This window comes from Pezoporus flaviventris, unplaced genomic scaffold, assembly GCF_033815535.1.
Source record: "Pezoporus flaviventris isolate CSIRO_AGI_PZ_B2104156 unplaced genomic scaffold, CSIRO_AGI_Pfla_v1 ptg000031l, whole genome shotgun sequence".
NCBI classification, from domain to species: Eukaryota; Metazoa; Chordata; class Aves; order Psittaciformes; family Psittacidae; genus Pezoporus; species Pezoporus flaviventris.
This window is the reverse complement of record NW_026892579.1, coordinates 52,416,165-52,441,162: the sequence shown is the minus strand read 5'-3', so window position 1 is coordinate 52,441,162 and position 24,998 is coordinate 52,416,165. Positions and strand designations below refer to the sequence as shown.

The 24,998-nt window shown below is 40.9% G+C and overlaps 1 protein-coding gene across 8 annotated transcripts in view; it reads left to right on the top strand.

The window, feature by feature from the left end:
* PKHD1 (PKHD1 ciliary IPT domain containing fibrocystin/polyductin) overlaps positions 1–24,998 on the top strand; it is a 254,520-nt gene that overhangs the window by 86,591 nt on the left and 142,931 nt on the right. For all 8 annotated transcript variants that reach the window (XR_009744646.1, XM_061461031.1, XM_061461032.1 and 5 more), the window contains exons 36-37: positions 4,967–5,117; positions 18,234–18,446. Coding sequence is in view for 7 of the 8 variants with exons in the window: in XM_061461031.1 (XP_061317015.1) it covers positions 4,967–5,117; positions 18,234–18,446 (364 nt within the window). In the remaining variant the exon portion in view is untranslated. The remainder of the gene's footprint in view (positions 1–4,966; positions 5,118–18,233; positions 18,447–24,998) is intronic.

Genomic DNA, 24,998 nt, shown 5'->3' with positions numbered 1-24,998 from the left:
TAGTGAGAGCATGTCCTGCAAAAGTTTGGGTGAGCATTTTAAGTGTGGACACAAGTGCTGTGCTTGTGTCCTTGGGGAAAACACCAGAAGAGTCTCTTGCTCCAGTCTCTATTGATTTTCAGGAACCTTGCAGGAATTGGGCTTTGAGCAACCTGGTCTAGTGGAAGGTGTCTCTGCCCATTGGCACTAGATGATTTTTAAGGTCCCTTTCAGCCCAAACTATTCTAAGATCTCGGTAGTCTCACTCCTAGTTGAAGTTGGCCATGTTGAAGTATGAGCTCTGACAGTGACACAGATGGACACAGAGATGTTATGGTCTCATAAGCTCCATTTCCTCCAAATCATCTTTTCAACTGTCTGGTACACGCTGAAGTCAGAGTGCAAAGCTGCCATCTCACTGCAGCAGCCAGCTGCAGCCACCCAGCTCCAACTTCATCATTCAGAGCTTGTTTTATGCCAACTCCTCTTGCTCTCATCCTGACTTTCAACCTCCCTGCCATTTGTTGTGTTCTGTGCTGAAGCTGAAAAAGGCACAGGAGGAAAGTGCCCACTGCCAGCCACTGATGTGCAGCTTTCCTTGGTCTGCGGGTTCCTCCTGGTTCATTCAACAAGTACGCATGGGATGGGCACTCAGCCATGACCCTGGTGCTTGCAGCTGCTGCTGTTCTTCAGTCGAACTGAGAAGTGTTTAATTTAAACACTGTAGGTCAAATGCTGGGTGCCAAGCAGAGGAAAACAATGGAAAAGGATAGAGTTTTCTTCTATGAAAACACAGTGAGGTGGACTCCAGGCAGAGGTAAAGGAGCTGCAGCCTCTGCATGATGATGTTCAGGAAATGACCATGTGAGATAAGTTGGCTGTCTCACTGTTTTTTTCTTGGGTCTCAAGTGAGTTTGTCCATCAGAGTGCTTGTAAAAGCATGTTCATTCTGCAAGGCAGCAAAGTTCCTCATGCTGCCCTTATCATGCAGAGATGATGGTATCTGGTGTCTGTAGGGTCAGTGTGGGCTACATGTCCCATATTGATCATAGGGCAGCTAGACAATACAGGCACAACAACTTGAGGAGGTTCCTGAAGATCACATGAAGAGAAACTAGGAGGGACAGATGAGCATGTGGATTTCTAGAGCTGTGAGTCTGTCACCCACCCAGCTTGATGAAGGATATGTGATGGTTTGTTTATATTAGTCCATGTTAATTTACCATGGGCTGTATAATAAAACCTGGACACAGCCACCACCATTCAGCAAAAGAAATTTAGACATACCGTTGGAGATTGCACTATGTTTTTCTCCCAGAAAACAGGGAGAGGGTAATTGCATGAAATTCACAAGGCCCAGGCAAACCATACTTGTGATGCAGGGTGGTTGGCCATTTCACTAGCCTTGCACTAGACCACAATTTCTTCTTTCAGAGATCATAAGAAGGTGCTCTTTCATGTTAAGAAATGGTCTAGGACTAAAAGAGAAGGGTCACCAAATAAAATCTGCTATCTCATTTTCTTACATCAGTTCAATGACTTCCCTCAATTCCTACAAAGCTGCTTTCCCTCTAAGATTTCCCTCTGTACAGTTAAGTACTTTCCTTGATCAAACCCCCTTTCCTCTCTCTCTCTTCAGGCAGATTCTTTAGATTGATAATGCAAGGGTGGTACAAGTGATTCTAAACAGCACTTGGCCCTGTATTATTAATTGCTGTTTGCTTGTTTATTTTTATTAGGAAAAAAAAAAAAAGGGAAAAGGGAAAAAAATTACAAGTCAGAAATCACTTGAATGATGCACGTGCAAGTGGTACACCTGGCAGCAGACTAAGCCAGGCATCTTCTCACTGGAAACATTCAGGTACAAACTGGATGGAGCAATAGAGATTTTTATCAACTTGGACAACCCATTTTCCGCTCCTGGGTAGTAAACTTTATTTTGAGCAATAAAATCTGTCTTTGTTTAGGTTGATGGTGTAGGGACTGCTTCTTACTTGTTCTGTTATGTGGACAAACATATCACCTAGATAACAGAGTGCTTAGTTTCAGCATATCTGTATCTTTTCCGAGTCACATTCTGCAAGGTGGTGAATGGTTCTTAGTTTCAAAGACAATTTTGACAATTTCTTGTGCCTTATTACACTAGCACATATGAGCTACTGGCTTTTATGCTAAAGGGTTCTGGTAGAAAAAGAGTCTTTTAAGAGGTGACAGCAGAAACTGAACAAGAATAGCTTAAGCATTAACGTTATATAGAGAAAACCTTAAATAATTAGGGTGTTTTGTAGTTAGAAAGGAAAACCATCTTAAACAAAAAATAGCTTATTCTTTGTAAGTCTTGCAAGACTTCTGTCAACAGCTTACTAAGTTTTTGCTGCTAGTAAGAGCAATCTGGCATATTCCTTATGCTCTTGCTTTCCTGTTACAGTTAACTGGAGGGTTCTAAGTGACTTCAGAGGGTTAGAGTGATGTCAGAGTGACTTTAAACCATTTAACAAAGCTTCTCGGTAAAATGTTCTGACAAATCCCACCATTTCCTAACTGCATCATGCAGCATTTGGCTGGCGACATTGGTTGAGTTTGTGCCAGACAAGAATTTATGGAATTTGTAATTTTCTGCTACAGTTGACTTGATATGCATTGTTTCTGGGAAATGTTTGACTTGCCATGAGCTACATCCTCCTATGTCCCCTGTTCTGAGATAAAAACAAGTTTAATTAACTGCTTTTTCAAGTGGATCTATTGTATAACCTTGTATATTGTATATAGTTTGCTTCAAAGCATATCAGTGAAAAGTAATTCACAGCCTCTCTGAAAAGGCAGTGGATAAAGATATCTATCTTTTCAGGTGGAATTTTGTCCTAAGTCTCTGAAATACATAAATATATGTTCACAAGTAATGAAGATGAAATTTGTCTTATTTCATTTAGTGACCATGGAGAAATTGTGTTCTCTGTAACTGTTGTGTACAAATACGAAGGTTTATTACATCTAACAATTATGGGGTTCACTCCTTCTGATGCCTGAGATATAGCTCCCCAGATGTTTTCACCTCATGTGTGTTAATACATTCCCAGGCTTCAGTCTAAACGGAACAGAGTAATTCCCTTTTTAGTGATACCATAGAGGCAGAGGATAGAAAATCTTAACCAAAATCCATACCTTACAAACAGAATGGACATAAGCCAGTTGTATCATTCAGCTTTGGAGCCAACAGCCATTCCTTGGTGTAAATAATTAGGGTAGTAGTCACCATGTAATAGTTTCTGGGTGCTATGGGAAATGTTGTATAAAACATCAGGCACATAAAGCTAAAATTGACAATAGTGCAGTTGAAAGAATAACTATCATAACATCACATGAACATGAGCCAGCAGTGTGCGCTTGCAGCCCAGAAAGCCAACCATATCCTGGGCTGCATCAAAAGGAGCGTGACCAGCAGGTCGAAGGAGGTGATCCTGCCCCTCTACTCTGCTCTTGTGAGACCTCACCTGGAGTATTGTGTGCAGTTCTGGTGTCCTCAACATAAAAAGGACATGGAACTGTTGGAACAAGTCCAGAGAAGGGCCACGAGGATGATGAGGGGACTGGAGCACCTCCCGTATGAAGACAGGCTGAGGAAGTTGGGGCTGTTCAGCCTGGAGAAGAGAAGGCTGTGTGGAGACCTCCTAGCAGCCTTCCAGTATCTGAAGGGGGGCTTATAAGGATGCTGGGAGGGACTCTTTCATTAGGGACTGTAGTGACAGGACAAGGGGTAACAGGTTAAAACTTAAACAAGGGAAGTTTAGATTGAATATAAGAAGGAAATTCTTTCCTGTGAGGGTGGTGAGGCACTGGAATAGGTTGCCCAGGGAGGTTGTGAATGCTCCATCCCTGGCAGTGTTCAAGACCAGGTTGGATGAGGCCTTGGGTGATATGATTTAGCATAAGGTGTCCCTGCCCACAGCAAGGGGGTTGGAACTAGATGATCTTAAGGTCCTTTCCAACCCTAACGATTCTATGATTCTATGATCACCAGTATTGATTCAGCTAAACTACAGGTCCAGAGCAAAAGCTGTAATGCACATGATGTGCTTTGATTAAAAACTATATTTTTAATTATATATATTAACACACCCTAGTGATGACCACAAATATTGCTATGCCTTGTTTCCCCCTGCTGTCCTCAGATCACTTGAGGTTGTTCTTGATAGCTCATGTGTGAGTCCAAAAGAACCCATTATGAATGCCTGTGTTCACAGTTGTGCAAACATGTCCACAGAAATGTGAACGTATTCCTCAAGAAACCAGTCAAACCTTTCACTGCAAAGAGCATGCTTGAAGTCTAGAGGTGAAGGGGAACCTTGACTCAAAGCAGGCAGGTGTCATTTTGTCCTTGGCCGTCATGAGTCAGTCTATTTGCTGTTTTCAAGTTAATCAAGGCTTTATTTGGAACTGATGTCCAAACCATCAAAGGAGAGATTAATAATAATAATAATAATAATAATACAATGATAATCATAAAGTTGAGAAAGCTAAAAAGGTATTTGAAAAGAGGTATGCAGAAGTGACAGGAGAGCCTTTGAAAAAGCCTGTAAAGAAAAATATCGCCCATCTAGCAGCATGTTTTAATTCTAAACACTCTTCAGTCTATTTTTATGACATTTCCAGGAATTAACATGCAGTTCTGCTTTTCGGGAGGCAGAGAGAGACACACACCAGGAAACCTGCAGGCTTTCTGCAGCCAGACCTGCAGCAAGCGCCTTGTTACCCAGATCAAAACAAGATGATGGGCAACCCCCAAATTGTGGCAGGCATTTCTAAAGGCCAAAAACGGCTCTGACCCCAATGTCCCTCCATCCCTTTGCTCTACATGGGGTCGCACTGGGAAAGTAACCCGTATTCAGTACTGGCATTGACATCTCCTCCGCCGTGCTCTCTGCAAGCTGGCTTTCTGAAAGGTGGGAAGTGGTGAGCTTTGAACTTCTCTGGGTCTTCTCTTTTCCAGCTTGCCCTGCAGTTTTGTGGCCAGTGGGACAAGGATTCCAGCTGGCCTGCCGGACACCAGCCGCGAGATGGCGATAACGTCACGATAGAAGAAGGCCGGACCCTGCTGCTGGGGACCGCGACCAACAACCTCAACCTGCTGCATCTCAAAGGTCTGCAGAAAGGGGGTTCAGTGCTCTTGTTCCTACAGGGCTGGAGTTTTTAATGTCTGTGATCTTTCCTGCCATTTCGCAGCTTTGGCATCAAAGGAGACACCTGGTCAGGCAGGCTGAGTCTGATCTCTGTAGATTCAACAGGACGGGGATGGGGGACAGGGGAAGCATTTAATTATTATGTATGAGGAAGGCATCATTTATGTTGTCTGAGGCATAATGACAATACAAGTAGGAAGGCTTTTCCTTTTTCTTTTTTTTTTTCCTTTCCTTCAGCTACCGACAGCACTGCTCTCCTGAGTGGCATTCAGTGATAATGGCAGCGCTGATAACAATAATCAGCTCGGGTTTGTTTGGCATCTTTGAGGCAAGCGTGTTATAAAACCATTTATAAAATTAATGATGTTACAGAATTACAGGCCACAGCTACTGAATGTAATAAAGAATCCAAGATCCTAGAGCATGCCTGGTGAAGAGTAAATAACTGCGCACAGTTATGGGAGAAAACGCTAGGTTTGCAGGATTCACATACGCTGGAGTAGATTCAGCATAAGTATCGGGGGTATATCTCAGTTGGATGTCGAAGTAAGAATTTAAATTGCTTGTAATTTGGTGCCAGAAATATTCCTTGTGTCTGAAAGTTAGGCCCTGATTGTGAAAACTGTTGTGCACATGATTAGTATCAAGTGAATGAGTTGTTCTAGTGAAATTACTTGCTCAAAGTTAAGCCCATGTGTAAGCCTCTGTTGAAATGATGCTCAAAAAATAGAAATAAGAGGTTTTTGTATATTTAAGGAACTGGATCTTCTTTGCTGGTGAAAATCATTTTACGTTACAAGGATGTTAAGGTGCTAGTTTTTCATTGAGATGATGATGAAAAATATTTGAGAATCACATTTTCATCTAACTTTGAATGATCATTCTATATAGAAAAAAAACTTTGCAAGTTTATCTGAATTGTGAGAACATTTCCTAAAAAGATTGAACTTGTTCTGTCTACAGTCAGAGATTTTCAAGAATTCCTACACCAGGCATCATTCCTGTTTGAAAAAAAAAAAAAAAGTAAGAATCTGAGATTAAAAAAAAAAAAGGTGAAAAGTTTTATTACAGTCTTTTTCCCTGTCTTCCACAGTGAAAATCGTAAATCTGTGCAATGCAAGATTCTTCAGTAGAGGAGGTAGGTCAGAGCCCCAGATTTCTGAGTCTTTTTGCTGCAAATCTGGTTGAGGATTTTGGGGCTAATCTCTGACTTTGTGAAGAATTGGGGCAAAATATTTGCAGCAGAAACCCTTTGAACTTTGGGCCTACTCAAGGGCACATTTGATCTATGAGTCAGCACTCATGAAGCAAACAGAGATCTGATTGAATTTAATGAAGTCTGGAGCAGTATCTTTATGGCTTTGGCTCATCTGACATTCAAATAATTTCTCTCCTTTATCATGTTTTCCAAGAAGCTTGGTTTATAATGCAGATTCACTTAGGAAAGCAGCAGTAAAATGTCTTGATGCTATTATTTTCTGCATTGCTCTATGCCAAACATAGGGACCAAACATTTTAAAAGCAGAAACCTGCGTGGTAATCGTTTATGAGCTTCACCTGTGCTGAAGTTTCCTTGTTATATGCACCCCCACTCACATGGGGTTTGCTAGCTGTTTGTCCATGGTTCGATTTGGACTCAGGACATGCTGAGATTTATTCTGATATAAGACTGAGATTTTATCTTTCCTAAACTTACCTTTCTTTAAGTTGTCCAGCTCAGGGGAGTTGTTTAGGCTCCTGTATTGAGAGAGAAACATACACCACCAAAGACTTGTTCATCTTAGGTGTTATAGATACCTGTTTTAAGAGGAATCACAGTTAGGTGATCGCCTTGGAGCAGCAACTACTGAGTCTGTAAGCATGTCAAAAAATTGACAACTTTCCCTCTCTGAAAGACAGGCATGACAAGCCCCTAACCTGTAGGCAGGCGTAGATATGTGCTTCGATTGACATACGCTATTCCTATTCTAGCTGGAGATTTTTTTCTTAGTTGGAGTTGGAGAATGGGATTAAATTGTAGTTCTGTTCCCTTTGGCTTTCATGACTCAGTGTCAGGCTCTCTGTGTGCACAGCTGAAAATATAAGAGACTTTACATATGAAAAACTGCTGTAATGGTACTGAGTCTACTCTGTTGTGAAGATGCTGTACTGCTCATTTTCTGGCATTGTATTCAGCAAACCCAACACATGCTTACAGGCCCATTTCCTGAAATTCTCCCTTTTTAGGACACCATAAGGATTCTGAGTACTTCCTTTGTGTTGTCTCTTTATGATGATTTCAACATTGTAGAAATTGTTTAAAGACTATTATAACAAGGATGCCAACTTCATGTGCAGCCTTAAAGTGGCCCTGCTTTGGTTGTATAACCAAATACATGTAATGGTTCTGGCAGTGACAAGACTGCCTGGGCAGAAGATCTGGAGGCCAAAGCAATAGAGAAATAGGATTAGGTAGCTGGGTCTTGCTCACTGCCATGAGGGCTCAGCAGTTTCTACCTCCTTCTCAACAAGCAGAGCATGAACACATGGTTATCAGCAGTGGAAAGTTTAATAGCCAGCCTGTGAAACTGCTCAGACAATACTGATTGGGGAAGAGATACAAGATAGACAGATTGTAGATAACCATATACTCAGCAGACTGCAGTTATTTTTGTAATCCCAACATCACAAGTATGGAAATATTTATGATAACCGAGGACAGATGGAAATTTTGTTTGCACAGAGCTTACACCGAAGTAACTCCTTTGTGTTTGGTGGGTTGATATCTCAGACATGTGCTATTGGCTTTGTCTGAACTTCTAGTGCTCTAGGGATGTCTGGAGACCAAAAGAACTGTCTGATGTTTAAGGAGGACTTTGGGGATGAATTCTGGGGTGACTCTGCTAGTACTCCAGAGGAGAGCCACAAGGATGATCAGGGGACTGGAGCACCTCCTGTATGAAGATAGGCTGAGAAATTTGGGGCTGTTTGAACAGCCTGGAGAAGAGAAGGCTGCGTGGAGACCTCATAGCAGCCTTCCAGTATCTGAAGGGGGGCTATAGGGGTGATGGGGAGGAACTCTTCATTAGGGACTGTAGTGACAGGGCAAGGGGCAATGGGTTAAAACTTAAACAGGGGAAGTTTAGATTGGATATAAGGAAGATGTTCTTTTCCTGTAAGGGTTGCCCAAGGAGGTTGTGAATGCTCCATCCCTGGCAGTGTTCAAGGCCAGGTTGGACAGAGCCTTGGGTGACATGGTTTAGTGTGAGGTGTTCCTACCCATGGCTGGGGGGCTAGAACTGAATGATCTTAAGGTCCTTCCCAACCCTAACTATTCTATGATCCCCAACTGTCCAGTTGCTTTTGCAATGGCAATATTGAGATGGCTATCCTTGGCAAAAGGGAGAAGATTTCTTCTGTCCTTCTTTTAGAAAAGCCTCAGTGTCACTTGCCACAGCTCTTCCTGTCCCCTACTCTCTGTATCATTGCAGCATTTCTGTTCCCTCTTCCACAGCTGGACTCCAGGCTGAGGTTTTCAGAAAGGTCTGACTCACCTCATTTGTGATTCCTGCCTCTAAAAATTGTGCAGTTTCCAAAATATCTCAGATATTCTGAGCTTTTATTTTTTCTTTTTTTTTCCAAAACCTTTAGGTCACAAGAAAAAATATAGAGCTGATCAGTCCCAAAGATACTCATAATTTTGTCGATTATTACCCAATTTTAAAATACTTCACAAGAACAATACTTGAGCATCAATGTTTTGAATTTCTTGTAAACCTTGCTCAGACCAGACTGTGGCTAAAATGGGTCCTGTGAGTGGATCCAAGGAGGAGAAAAATTCAGTTATTGATTTTACCTTACTTTTTCCTTGGCTTTGATGCTATTAGCGAAAAGCATCAAATATTAACTAATACACCTGCATAAGCAGTTTTTAAATAACTAGTGCTTCAGTTGCTGCTGATAAAGACTGGGTTGAAATTACTGAAGGAAGGAAAAAGCTTTTCCTTCTGTTTTCCTGTCTACAGCATCAACTAGTCTTTAAACCTCTTTTAAAATCCCTTGTCAGAAGGCACAGTTGGAAACTGCTTGTGCTGACATGTTTTTTTGTGCCACTTTGCTCAACCCATTTGGGATGTGCATTGTGATACTTTTTGCAGGCAGTTTCTGGTTCATATTTTCTTTTTTTAATCAGGCAGAGACATTACAATTAAAATACCGTAAAAGCGATTCTGGCAGTATTGCAATAAGCATGTTTTTTAATTAAAGAAAGAACATGAGATGTACAAATAGTACCAGCTAATGGGAAATTTCATCCAATGTATTTTTTAATTGAGATTTAAAAGGAAGAAAAATCAGCCCTATTTCTCCCTGTCTGTGTGGTATTTTCCTATGTTCTTACAGTGAGGTGTACCAAGCCTGCAACAATTACAGTCTCAGATACTCAAAGTCTTGGCTGGTTTTCGGGAAAAAAAGGAAAGGCATCAGTTCTTAAATTTCTTAGTGTATTTTTTTTTGTAGGGATTCAGTGTTATTCAGTAGAGTACCACTCACATAGCTGAGCAACCCTACAGAAAGGGTTTTAATGCTTTTTTTACCAGCTGTAAACCATGCTTCATGTTTGGTTACGGGCTTCAGGTTTCTCTTTCCCATGATGTTTTGGATGGGTTTATAGCTTGCACATATGCCTCCTTAAGCTCTTGCTTGCCAAAGAAATTAGTTTTCTTCAACTTCAGTAGCTCCTGAAGCTCCTCTGGGATGTTACAGGCTGAGCAGATCAGTGGAAGCTAATCCCAGCCAAAGAACCACATTCAGCTCCCACAGAGGCTGGGCTGAAACCTTGAGGCAACACCATCCCCTTCCTCCATTTGCTGGTATGGAAGTAGGGGATGTGTCCCTTTCAAGGGAAGCAGATGCCGCCTCTAACAGTGGGATAGAAAGATCTGCTGAGCCTGTCTCTACCTGTCCTGGGCACTAATCAGGCCCTCATTACAGGAGCAGATTTATACCATTGATAGATCTGTCTTCTCTCACTTTCAGTGGTACAGAAATACATTTGTGACCTGTGTAGGCTGGGAGCTGAGATCCAGGTCTTCCTAAGAATTTAAAACCATAGACTCATAGAATATTGGGCTGGAAGGGACTTAAGGGGCATCTTGTTCAACCTTTCTTGGCAAAGCATGACCTAGACTAGATGTCCCAGCACCCTCTCCAGACAAATCTTAACAGTGTCCAATGCTGGGGATTTCACCACTTCCCTGGGGAGATTATTCCAGTAACTGATTATTTTCATCGTGAAAAATTTTCTTCTTGTGTCCAGTTGGAATCTCCCCACAAGCTACATCTGTAACATGAGTACAGAGCTACAGAGGAAGAATATTGTGTAACACGAATGAGCACAGGTTTAAGTTTTGAAGTATCCCCTCTTCCTCTGATGGTTTGTTGCTAAGTAACTTGGAGGCTACCTAACCATTGAAGAAGTAGGACTTCTTTGAAGGTGATATACCTATGGCAGCATCTTCTTGGTAGCCAATCTGGATTGCCTTTGCCTATCTTCTGTTACAAAGGAGCATGTGCCATCTGAACAGATGGCTGCGAGCACAGCAAGCCAGAAAACACAGGCTTGTTGGGCTTGGGAGACAATTTCTGTCTGAGAGTACTCAAGCAGCTGCTGGTTCCTCGCCCCCGGATAGATTAAGGCCTCTGTCCAACAAAATGCTGGAATACAAGCTTAACATTTTAACTTGTTAGTGATGTCTTCCTGGTAGTACACAGACATTTGGATTCACAGCTAGTCTAGGAGTGTATTGTGAACATGAAGGAACATAGGGAGGTGGAGAAATGAGTTTTGGACTCTTGGTTCAGGCAGCCTTTGGGATGAAGCCAATATAACAAACTTCTTCTATCCTTTGCATCTTGCTCAGCAGTGCCCCAACCTACAGTAAACTTTTATGGCTCATGAGAATGTTGTGTGAGCATGTCAACTGCATGCAGGTGACAGGCCCATGAAGTAATCAGTTGTCCTTATTTAAGACTCATAGACTGTATTCTTTTTGCCATATAAAGGAAGATCTTTGTTTTGGTGTTGTGGTTTATTTTTTCTTTCTTTCTTTTTTTTTTGACAGTTATTTTGTTTGGTTTGGTTGATTTTGGTTGTTTTTTTCCTTCTTGGGGGTGCCAGTCAGGCATATTCTTGAAGCCTGGGAATGAGCAATAAGGGTACTGCCAGCACACTGCAGCCTTGCTGTATGTGATCAGCTGTTTAAGCAGAGCTCTGGCAGTTGTCTCCTGCTGTTTGCCATTCAGGGATGCTTGCCAGGAATATAACTTCTGAGCCTGCGCCTGTCTCATGGGGGATTCTGTGGCTTTGTCATATGAAACAGCAAGCAAGAGGAACTGGTAAGAGCAAGCTGAAGTCTGTGGGAATATTAAGTTATACATGGCTGAGGTGTGCCCACAGCACAGCCAGAAGCAGATCTTCCCTGCACAGTGGCTGGAGGGAGTGGTCCAGCTGAGGAGATGGCCTCTGAATCTGCAAATCCTCTTCCATCCAAAGGAGGTTTTCTGTTAGTTGAGGGGTGCGACACAGTAATAATATATAAAATAATTCTGCTGTTACTTTTCTAACACCTTCTACTATTGATTATAAACAAAAACTCTTAGGCCTATCCAGCACCTTTCTTGTAGATCGCTTGCTTTAACACTTCATTCAGTTTTATGTAAAAAATATAATTAAATCTGGTGACACTCACTTTTGTTCTAGCTCCCTGATGAGCTGTTCTTCAGGAAAGAACAAATCTTATATTGATAGAGAAGGTAAAGTGTGGTCTCAAAAGAAGATAATGAAAAAGCCCTCTCTGTAGAAGATGCACTCTGTAATGGGGACTTTGCTTCCCTCTGAGTTTGGGAAATATTTAGAGCGCTCTAAATCACAACATAAATGAAAAATAACAATATGGATTTTTATATGTTATAAGAATACCTATGTTAAAAGAATTTTTTAAAGAAGTAGGGTTTTAAGAAGAAATATAAACTGCTGTGTCTGGGAGCACTTATCTTCATGGCAGGCAATGGGGAAACTTCCCAGAGCAATCCTCACAATCCTCTACTCCATCATGATTTGTTCATTTTTTTCAGAAGCCTCTTTCCATAGTAAGTGTTCTGGATAGCTTGGCTGTGGCATTGCATAAGCCAGTCCAGGACACCTGACAAAGTGAAGTTAATGCATCATCTTTCCAAATCCTTTCTTTTTGTGCATGCTCTCCACTATTTCTGAAGGTAAATCTTCTCACAAAACCACTTCTGCCAATGACACGATGGTGCTGTAGTTATTCACACAGCAGTACAACCCCCATCTTATTATCAAATTTGTTTTCCTTAATATTCCCTTTTTTTTCCCCGTTATTTGATCTGGCTGTTTCTCTCCTGTGGGACAGACAAGAGTTGCCTAGTTTTTCCCTCCTCCTTTTACATTTTTTTTTTAGTAAAGACAGATAACTAAAGGTTTCTTTTCTAGGCAGAGAGGTGGAGGCTAATTGCTGGGTTAATTGAGAAGAATATGCTTCTGATGTTCTCACAAAGTATCAAATAGCCTCAACATATTTCTCCCTGCTCTCCCTCACTCCACTTAAAGAGACCCATTGAATTTGCACATTACTGTACAGAAGTGATTATGGTTTAATTGTATTTATTTTGCTTGGTGGGGAGGCCATCATAACAGTAGTTGATTGATTTTTATAAAATCACCCTCAAGGTCATATGTAGGACTTTTCTTTCCTGTGCAGCCATAACAAACAATTTGAGGGTCACAGCCAAAGGCTCAGTTGAGCAATATTCTTGCTTTCTGCTTTCAGAGAAGAGGTCAAGTGCAATAAAAGAAGGAAGCATAAGTTTTATTTTCTTTAAAAAAAAGGGGAAGACAATCTTGTAAAGCAGGAGCTGTATATTTATTCTGACCCAATTGAAAACACAGAGATAAGGAGAGCTGAGAGTGAGAGGGACAATATGCAATTTTTTTGACATAAGTATTTGTAAGTTTAGTTAGAGTTTGTTTTACATTTAGACTTGGTAAATGTTAAATGAATCCTTACTAATGCCTTTTCTTTTTTTTAACTTTCTTTTCTGTGATGCTGCTTTTTTATCTTCAGCAATTGAACTCTTCTTTTTACACTTTATTTTATCCTGAACACTGAATGTCTTTTTGCTTTCTTCTGGGAGGAGCTCAGAAGCTTTGCAAATAGCCAGGGGACAATAGCATTATGGTGTGACCATGAGTGTAGCTGATATAATGGTTTCCTAGGATTGCATGTTGGATCTGAATGCTGCTTATAAAGGAAACGTCATGTACAGTGGATGCCTTCTTGGTGGTATTTGCACCATTGCCAAGTGTGTTTGGGTTGCCACTGCACCTAGGATCAGAGAAACCCAATAACCAGGCAGCAGCCACCCTCATGCCCCAAGTCCGATTATTATTATCCCTTCACAAACAAATCTTCCCCTTCGGGGCAGAAAAACCTTGCTTCTATGTAGGATTTCCCCCAGAAAGGGTCAAACTTTCAGGCCATGTTTTGCACAGCTAGTACCTGCATGTCTGCTGCTACTGAAACATGGTGCTCATACTTGTGCCCAGTGCAGAGCAGTCAAGCTTATCAGACACACAGAAATCCATAAAAGATATGGAAAATATTTGGATTGACAGAGGGAAAAATCTTTCAGGACAACTAACATGCAGTTAGCCTATTACTGAGGAACAGGGGGTTTTAAAAAGAAGAAAGGAAACAAAAGGGAGATAGAGGACTGCTCATATGTGAGGAGACAGACAGCTTTCTTTAGGAGCTATATGAGGGTGAGATACTCCTGACATACCAAAGTCACCTTGTGCAGAAAGGTGCACAAGAGAAAGTGCAGAACTGGTTTTAACATCCATCCCAAATGCATTAACTCTTGCTGGTCAAGCTGCTTCTGCTTTTGCAGGAAGAGGGGCTACATCTGAAGTGAAAAGATATCTTCTCACTCCTTGCTAGTTTTACAGAGAGGCAGGTGTCTGCAGTACTGATAGTAAAGCACAGCTCCCAGATGTGATCCATTGTGTCCCATCACCGCTCATGAAAGGAGGATGAATGAACATGTGCTACTGCTTTACTACAGACCCTCTGGGGCAGGGCAGAAGGAGGCAAATCCAATGTGCTTATGGGAAACAGGCGGCTTCCCATGGCTGCCTTAAGGGGCATTGGAATGGCTGCAAAAAGAACTCAGGAATTTTACATTCCCCATCCTAGTCATCCCATGGGGAGGGGATAAAAAGGTTTATAGGAGAAATTTAATGTTGCTAACCTGTCTTGTAGACAGCTTGAAAATTCTGGATGGACAAAATGTGACTGAGACTTGGGAAAACATTTGGGGATGCTGTTTGAGACAGAACTATGATTCTGTAAGCAAAAGTTAAGATAGTTGGCTACCAGCTTTCCTGGTTCAGTGGTACAGCATGGTAGAGATTAGAGTACTCATTAAAAATTCGAGGAAGAGCAGTAGAAACAGAAATTATTATATTTCAGTGGGAACAGAGCACAGGAAGTCAATAAGGACCTTGGGGAATATGTCTTTTTTTATGTTAGGAATAAAATAAATCGCAGTGAATTGCAGTTCCATCTCTAGATTGCGGTGATAAAGTTATTAACACTGCTGCTATAAGGCAAATGTATTTAATAAATATTTCTGTTCTCAGTGTGAGAAGGATGGTAAATTATATCGTAAAAGGAAGAAGGACTTTCAGTCCATTTATTACTAAAGAATGTTAATATAATGGAGATGTTAAATAGTATCTTTCAAGAATGTACATTCTTACATTAACAGGTCCAGTCTCCTTCAAGAGCCTTAAAACTGCTGGTAGAGGCTTTCTTTAGACCACAAATATTAATTTCAGAGTACATGGGAAATTACAGAGGGCTGTAGAAGTTCTGATATGGTGTCAGGATCCAGGCAGGTAAAAGGGAAAAATACTGCATGCTTAGTCTGATATCAACCACAGGTCAGAAGAGAAAACTAGATGGAGTTAAATGTTGCAGATGACTGAATCCATAAATTGCTAATCATTGGAATGTACTGAATGACAGGACAGAAATTTTATGGAAGAAAAAATATAAAACTTCATTTTCTAAGAATATTACAAATCTGTTTGATAAAGTTAAATCTGTAAAACATGTGATGGTGTGATGACTAACTGAAGATCACCTGACAAGATCTCATGGCAGATAGCAGACATGTAACGTACTAACTCATAAAGGAAATTGTTAGTGGGGAACATTTTTTGTGCCTACTGGGCTTCATCGAAAATCAGAAAGTAAATGCAGAACCACCACTGATCACATTTTGTGAATGCCATTCAAACCAGATTTACACAGCTGAGGAGAGAGCCAGGCAGGCAGCAATTAGGAATGAACAGCTTAACCAATAAGGGACTTCACCAGGTAAAGCCATGATCATGAGAAGAATCAAAAGCCCAAGGATGTCCAACTGATCTCCCAGTCTAATGAAGGTAAAAAGGAAGAACTATAGCGTTTTTTCTATGAAAACCAAGAGGCAGAGTGCGGAGATAAGCCAGTTTTGCCTCTATAGACAATATCAAGAACAATAAAGGAACAGAAGAATTAGGAGGCCTGGATTTCCAGTTTCAGAAGGAACAATGGGTTGTGGGAGAGGATGCCTTCTCCATGAATTGGAGATGATTCCTCACAGAGATAATCTTAAGAACCTCATCAACCACTATGAATGAGGCTGAGATCTGATTTTGCCTGTAAGTGCTTTGACAGATAATGCTGTTTTCTATACCTCTCTGCAGTGCAATGCAGGAGGGTACAAAGAGAACCACTGTCTGAAGGCTCATCCTTGACAAGTTATGATTAGAAATAAAGCAGAAATTATGAACAATAAGAGAAATTAGCTGTTGGAAAAGATGATAATAGAGAATGGTAGAGTGACGTCCTCAAGTCACTTAGTTGATTGCCTTTCTGGAGGGTATGTAGCAGTCAAACACAGACAACTTGACTTCCTTCAGTTTTTCAATAGCAGGATGTGCACAGACCATCAGACGATATGATCTAATGGTCTCTTCAGTCTGCAAATGAATACCATTTCAAATATTATCTCGATTTCAGTATAGCAAGTTTTGCATTAAGAACATGTAATTTTTCTAAAAGTCTCAGATGTATCCCAGAAACGTAGATATCTTCTGTTGTTTTGCATGAAAGAAGCCAAAATTTGTGCTGTTTTATCAGAGCGTATTCCGTATAATGTCTAAAAATGCTACATAGCAAGTTTAACAGAAATACACTTGTATATAGAAAAGTATGTCTGGGGGAAAATACAATTTACGCAAAGGGGAGTTTGTGAGAGGACTCCCATGGTTCCCAGTGGTTATAAGCAAGAAAATTAGAGATTTCTCTCTTTCAGCTGTTAAGCATATTCTGTAAGAAAAATTATGCAGAATCTACTGAAAACTGGAAAGACAATGTTTAATGGATAGCCCTCATTCAAATATCAGCTTTGTTATAAGCCTAAGAAATTAAAACCAAGACTAAGTTATAAGGCTTTGTTATAAGACTAAGAAATCAATGAAACAATAATGCAAGAACAAATAAGAAGATTAGGATAAGCAGAATGTGTTCGTCAGGATTGGATGCAACTGGTGGGAAAGACACAAAAGGGCTGTGCATCTCCCTTATCACAGGCAGCAGCGAGACCTCATCAAAGGTGAGCAATGATCAAGATAGTTTTTATATCAAAAAATCTTCCTTCCCTTTTCATCTCAATTAAAGCAGAGGTCTGATCCCCCTTATCCTTCTTGTTAAGGATTAGTTGCATCTTGTGAGGAAGAAAAGCCAACTGGTAGATATAGAGGTCACTAGTAAAAACTGTTAACACTGGTAGAAAGCTGGCCATCATATGAAATGGCACATAAAGGGAAATGTTGTGAGGGTGACAGACCCTTTGTAAAGAGGTCTGAGGTTGCCAGGTTTTGAGGCATCCCCTACTAGCTCCTAGGCTTGACCTAGGAAGGCATATCCCATGTGCAGAATGATTAGATGTCTGAGAGTCCACTCTGTTCAAATACACTGTAAAGATAACAACAGTGCTCTTCATAGGAGACAAAATATGAAAGGAGATAAAGGAAAAGCCATTCTGAGATGATAGACTGGGATTGCCAGCTCATACAGGGCAAGAATAAAGGAGTCATTTGACAGAACTGAAGACTGAGTTAAAACCAAGAGGGGGAAATGCCTTGTCATGCACTATGTACTTAGATCACAGAATTCATTGCTTCAAGAAATCACTGTGACTATATATCAGAAAGATTTGAAGGATCAGATCTATATTACTGAAAAATGTTATCCAGTTATACTAATAGATGGTAAAAAGAAAACTTATGTAAGGAGATGAAACGTGCTTTCAGGCAAAGCTAACCTCTAATATGGGATTAAAATGAGGCTTTCATGGGATGGGGAGATCATCTCACATCCTGTTAACAGTGAGAAGTTTCTTATACTGTATTTGGAAACATCTGTTTTAAACAGCAGCTGGAAGAGTATACAGTATTAAATCGGCTGCTGATTTAAACAAGTCGCCAGTTCTTATGTTCCAAAGCTGTCTTCCCCTCCCCTCTCCTTGTCACAAGTAGTTTGTAATCTGAAAAGTAACATACAAATTAAGTAGTAATATCCTTTTTTTTTAACATCGAAAGTGAGTAGGTTAAAACTGGAATTTTCCAAACATAGGTCCCTTGCACTGGAATTTGAGAGACTAGGATATCTAGTCTCTAGATAGATACTCTAGAGTAGGCTGAGTAGCCTTGTTCAAGTCGAAAAAGGCAGCCTGTGGTAGAACTGAAAAATGGGCTGAATTAATAGTGTCTGAAAACAGTTGATAAATCCACAGGGGGAAATACAGAACAAGGTGGAAATTTTGTAGGACACAATAATATTTTACCTTTAATCTCATAATTTTGTTGCAAAATCATTTGCTTACCCATCTCTTACAGGTCTTTGACTGTAATATAATGACTGCTATTAGATCTACGGTTCTGTTTTGCTCTTCTGTTGTCTTCAGGTGGCAAACTCTTGATCACTGGTCCAGGACCTGTAGAACTTCATGCTCATTACATTCTGATATCTGATGGAGGAGAGCTCCGGGTGGGAACCCCTGAGGCCCCTTTCCATCACAAAGCACACATCTATCTGTACGGAAGCTTCCATTCTCCACCATTTCTTCCATATGGGGCCAAGTTCTTGGCAGTGAGAAATGGGACCCTTTCCATTCATGGTGGGTATATTTTTTATTCTCTGCAAAAGCAAAGTACAAATGAATGAAAGAAAACAAAACAAAGCAGAAAAGTTTTTGAAGGAAAAAATCCAACCAAACAGAAAAACACACAAAAACAAAGAAGCAACTTTGGCTGTGAACTTGGATTTCTAATTACGTTTAAGTACTTGTTGAAATCAGGTTTGTGGGCTAGAACGTCATATCTTTGCATTCACCGTCAGCCTCCTAGTTATGTAGTGTCTTATACATGAAATCTCAGAGTTTTATCTATCTCCATAAAAACTCCCATACTGGGAGGTGAGTAATTGGAAAATCTGGACCCCAAGAATATAAATGGTATCAAATAGTTATGAAATCCTGGCAGTCACTGAGGTGCCTAGAAGATGTTTGAACTTCTGCATGTCTGTCCATAAATGAAAGTCTCTGTCTTTGGAAACTGGACCTCGGATCTCTGTTGTGACCCATGGTGGTTTTCTCTGCTACTAAAATGGGGTATCCTTTTCCCTTTGTCTGTCTCCATAACAATTGGGAAGTTTCATTCCCCCAAAAAGGTATGGCTCTTGTGGTTTCCAAGAGAGTGCAGTCTGCCAGGTAGGTCCCCTGGTGATGCCAATGTCAAGCATACTGCAGTTAGTAACCTGTGCCACCTGGAGGGGAGACGATAACTCTCAAAGCACCAGCAAAGTGCTGCTGGCAGTGTGTTTTCCTCTCCAGCTCCATCTCCTTGTGCTGTGCTGGTATCCCAATGCCAGTGGTCTTTTTCTAGCATTAGGAGTACAGCTAGAGTCTGTTTTTCCTTGTGGACCACACAGCTGCACCTGCTCAGTACAGGTTGTTGTCATAAATGGTAAATCCAGGCCTATGCAAAAAATCTGTGGCAATGTCATAAAGTTCAGTCCTCTGGACTAGCTACTGGACTTTTCTCTATATTCCAGAGCTCTACATTCCCATGAAATGAAAGAGACAAGGGACCTGAAGGACAGAAAATGGCTGTAGGTTTGCAGGTGTTGTGGTATAGAAGAATTTAGTTACACAGCTTTTATGGAAGGCCATGAAATACAGGTATAAAATGGCCATTTCTTGACGCAGTCCAAACTCAGCATGAATCAGAATATTAGTGTCATAGAGGAGAAAAAAAAAAAGAAGCCAACATGCCTGATATCTTCATCTTCCTCTCTTATGTTCTTGATGTCAACCCTCATACTGGTAGGAGTTTGAACCCTGCAGCAGGGCTTGAACTTACACCCTCCTGTCCTTCAGGCAGAAAAGTTTCTAACTGAGCATGGCTGACGTGTATGGCTGTCATTCAAAAATGATGTCAGACACTAAGGGGTTCAGTCTGAGCATGGACATAGAGTGATCTGTACCACTGTGCGGTGCTCCTGTCAGGTCACAGGAGATCAGCAAGGTCGGGGAGGTTGGCTGTTGGAAAGGAGTCAGTGAACAGATGCTTTTCTGAATAGGGAGGGATCAGCAGGAAGGGCTGGGGAAGGTGGTCCTGGCAGTGGCAGGTGAGGCTGGCTGTACTACTCCTGAACGCCATGTCAGGTGCTTTTGACCACCTTGTTAAGACACAGCAAGGTTAAAATATTAATGCTTGCAAATGGCTTTAATCAGTAAACTGGCTTTGCAAAAGGGCAGAGAGTTTCTATCCCATTTCCTACAGAAGCTCTGTGAAGAAGGGCTATTAGATCATCTAGGCTGAATTGACTGCCTGTTTCTGACCATTGAGTTTCACACAGTTATCCCAGCCTTAAGTTCAGTAACTCACATTAGATTAAAGCATGCCTTCCAGAAAGGCTTGGTCTTTGAGGACATCAAGAGAAACGGAAGCCAGTATTTTCTGTAGAAGCTTGTTCCAGGGGATTAATTTGGTTAATCATCCATGGTTTTATTTTTTAATTTTTTTTTTAAGAAAAGTATTAAAATGTCTGATTTGAATTTGCCTGATAGCAGCTTTTGCTGCTTCACTTTCTGTGTTTTCTGCTACCTGAAAGTATCCTTCCAGTCTTGGTTTGACCTCTGTAAGTCAAGATTGTCTCTTAAATTATCAGCACTTCATAACAAAAACCTTGTCTTCTTCATGCTGTTTTGTTTTATAGCAATGTAGAAAAAAACAGTAACGTCTTGCAGCTGTCTCCTGTGCTGCTTCTTTCCATTCTGAGCCTTTATCATGCTGCTTGTTGACTCCATCCTCACAGACAACTCACAGAATTATGGAGACAAAAAGGGCAGAAGTACTTTTGACAGTGTTAACTTGGCAATACAATGGAAGGAATTGAACCCAGGTTCTATGTCACTACCTTCAAGGCTTTTCTCACCAATATTTCTTACATTTTACTCAGTGCCATAGTTCCCAGCAATTCTTTATGCCTGTGGAAACCAAGGAGGTGAGATCTGCAACCCAAGCATTACCTGGATGAAGATACTTGAAGCCAAAGGTGGCTTGGTCCATTAGAGGAAACATCTCTCGGTTTCAATTTATCTATTCTTATTCAAGAAATCCAGACTAGCTATGAAGCTTTTGAGCTTCGTGCACTACATACAGTCCCAGTGCATGGCTGCATTTAAGGCTCGTTCAAACCATGAAATCTGCAATTTTGTATTGAACCAGTAGAATCCTGCTAGAAAACAAGACCAAAAGAGCATGTTCTTTTTTGTACGTATTGCTTACATGAAGCAGAAATATGCTGTTCTGTCTCCAATTTCATGCCAGTCTGGCCTGTGGTATAGAACAAATTGTTGAGCGTGACAGCCTTTTTTATATAAATATGAAAGAAGCTGACATGTTCAGCAATACACGTTTTTGAGATACATATATATACACATGTATATATGTTATCTCAGATCAAAATCATTAAATAAGCAGGCTTCCAAATTCTTAGCTGTCGTAGTGAAGACAGGACTGATAGCATTTTAATTTCTTTCCCCTTTCAGACTAGGAAGTTTGGGGGATGCTCTGCAGCCATGGTTAGTTCAGATTGTTTAGTAAGCGCTGTCAGTTCCTCACTTTGATATGTTAATATGACTCAGGGTTTCCCACAATTCCCTCGTGAGTGGCAGTCCTTTGCTCTGGTAGTTGTAGCAGACTGGGAAATTTCACTGTTGCCTTTGGCTTTAGCCAACTCTCCTGCCAGTCAGAGCATGCCACCCATAAACTGCCTGTCAATCACACGTCAGTTTTAAAGGGGGTTTCAGTCAGCCAGGGCAACTCGACTCTTTGACAATGTAATTATGGCTCTTGCATCTGCAGTAGGGGCCTGAGCGGGGCTGAAGCAATTTTATTGATTGCTCAGAAGGGAAATTTATCACTGTCTCCAGCTCTTTTTGTGCTTTATTCCCTGAGAAACATTCCTGACAAGCTTCAGGAGAGAAGTTTAACATGGTGGCCTTGGCTGTTCTTGCACCTTTGTCCTTCCCAGAGAAACTGGACCGAAGACACGAGCAGAGGCTGAGTGGAGGTGAGGGACACAGTGTGGAGGCAGCATAAGTGGAAGTGCTGCTACAGTAGCTGAGGGCACTTACTCTTCCTTTGCGGCAGCCTGATTTTGAGGATCCAACACTCTTATTACAATGGATGGAAAAAATTTTAAGGCCATTTCTATTCTGCTCCCTTTTTAGCAGCCCTGTTTAGATGAGCTCATTGTTCTATTGTGTCCCCTTGAAACAGTCTGTGTCTGCTCCCAAAAGAAAACCAGCATTTTTGCTGTGCATTTAGCTGAAACTTTGTCAGTGTCAATACTGTGATGATACGGGGCACGAATATATGAGCCTGTTCCCTGAATCTTGACTAATAACATATACCTCTCCAACTAGATGGAAAATGCTATACTTTAGGTTTAATAATGTGCTACATTCACTTTGTCCAGGCTGTGAAAGCTGCATGATAGAGAAAAAAACAATGTCCAGAGACTTTTAGTTTAGTATCGTGCCTCCTTATAATCAACATAATTAAAACAGAGGTACCAGTGGTCATTTCAGTCCTCTAAAGTCATGGCAAGTCCTGCTGCAAAGAACATCCCTGCACTTGCAAGTCATGCTGACTGTGGAAGATGACATTATACAGTCAGTTCTGCACTTCAGTTCCAGACTTCTCTGAATCTGAACAATTTTATGCATTTTCAGGGTTAGTTGAGGAAAAAAGGCTTTTTTATCAGTTGAAAAAATTATTAATTTTAATCACTTTTAATCAATAATAAACTACAAAATATTTGTGAACTGTGCACTGTGCTCTGTGGAGCTTTTGCATTCCTCAAAAGATCAAACATTTAATCAAATGCTTTTTGCTTTTTCTCCATTAAGTAGTATTATGTTTCTGTGTTGAGTTTGAGATTAAGTGATCATAGACAACATGAGAGAATTTGTTGTGCTTTACTCACATATTAAAAAGGAAAGCTTCACAGGGGAAAAAGAAATAGTGTAACAGAGGAATTCAAGATAGGGTGCAGAGATCTGCTAGAGATAAGATGTGTTTCTTTACCTTACTGAAATGTCTGTTCATTCAATACATGTTATTTCCCACTAACTGAAACCACTGGTCTTCACACCCCTGTTAAACTGTGAGTTCAGGTCCCATTTCTCTTTCTGGGGTCGCTTCTGCAGGTTGTTTTTCCTTAGCTGCTAGTTATTCTGTGTGATGGCTTCATGAGGCTTTTTTGCCTTCTGTGACACTGCTTTTCCTTTCAAGACCTTGACTCTAACATGATGTATTAAAGCAGATGGCTCTTGAACAGAAGGCTGAGCTGTCTTGAATCCCCTTGTAGGAAAGGGGGTAGGAAACTGCACTTAGGCACTTCCCATGGAGTAACTAATGTACAATGACTTGTTCCTTCACTTTCTTGCTCACAAATACAAGATGACCATTGGATTTTAAAGACCTCACAGATGGGGGGAAAAAGATACCCAGAGAGCCAGGTTCAGAGAAAGCAGCTGTGTCTCATAGCTTGCCCTTTTTTTCTAACAGCAATTCATCTGTCATCTTTGATTTAAACTTAAATCAGTTGCTCTGTGTTTTGATCTTAATGAGGAAAAAGTGTGAAGTAAAGGGGACTAGGAGCTGGGCGCTGATATATCGGATAGAACAGGATGGGATAGAATGGAATAGAGTAAATAGAATAGATACAGACTATAGCTAATCTGTTAGCTTGTGTTTCTTGACGGGGGAAGTTTGTGGATTACTATAAATGTGGAGGCTTTTTGTGGGACAAAATAATAGCCTTTTATAAACCTTCGAGTATAGCACTGAAATACCCTTTCCAATTCTGGCCCCAGCTACAACTAGCAGATTGTCTGGAGGAAGAGAAGCCACCACCAACAAAACCAGGGTGAATTTTGACTCCCAGATGTGAAAAAGCCTTGAAAGTTTGGCAAGCTGAGAAGCCTGGACCCAGATCTGTGTTTCCACACGTCTGCAGGCTGAGCCAGGCATGAAACCTCCATTTGGGCTCATCTTCGCTTTCCTTGAGTGTCTCATTCTCTTTCATGGCATGCCAGGGATGTAGTGAACTGATCTTAGCATTTAAATGGCCATGCCACCCTGCGTACCCGCTCCTGCAGGCAGACATTCGCTGTCTTGTTCAGCAGCAGCGCGGGAGATTAACTGGCAATAATGCAAAATGTTAACAGCTGTGTGCCGCTCACAACGGGATCCTGCAGTAGTTGGCTGCTGTGTTTGAAGCTGTTTGCTCCTGGTGTCAGTTTAAAGAGGTTTTCCTGAGCGGCACCTTTGGTTGTGAGCCATTTTCAGGCATGGAGCGTGAATTCCTTTCTGGAAACCCTTTCTGGACGGATGTGACTTAAAGTAACTGGGTAATCTCTGGTTAAAGTAGATGTTTGGGAACGTTTGCATTTATGGGACAGCACACACAGGGAAAGTATTTTGTCTGTAGTGTAATGTGTCAGAAAAGAGCAACAATGAGTTTCCATAGACCTGATAATCACATAGCTCTTCCCACCTTAATAAGACACTCTTTGCTTTCTTGAGGGTGCCCTTCAAAAATGTTTAGGTGGAAATGCTTTAGGTGCAAACTGTACTTTCACAAAAGGTAAGCATTCAGCAGGATGGGGTCACTTCCAAGAATATTTCCTACTGGAGAAAATAAAAGTTATTCACTTTGTCCTCTTGTTTGGATGATGCCAGACTTTTTTCCCCCAGTGAGAGAAAGAAAAGGTGTTTGACATTTTTCTTTCACCTGGACTTTCACAGAATATTATTTTTAATGTTATATCTGTTTCATATCAGCATTTCTACAATAGTGAGATGAAATGTTTTGCAGAATAAAAATCAAAACCCCTAAGGACCCGAAGTGCCATTAGTAAAAAAAAAAAAATGTAATGGTTCTAAAAGTAACTTTATTGTAGAATTTTTCTTCTCTCATAGCTGCTGAATATTTGGTCTCATTTGAATTTGGAGTGAAATCACATCTGGCTAGTTGTAGATTTCATTCTCCAGAACTTATAACGGGGGAGCATCACCCTTATTTTGCATGAGATGCGGGAGAAGTCATGGAGATACTGAAGCTGTGACTATACATTGGGCCTTGGGTGAGTGGG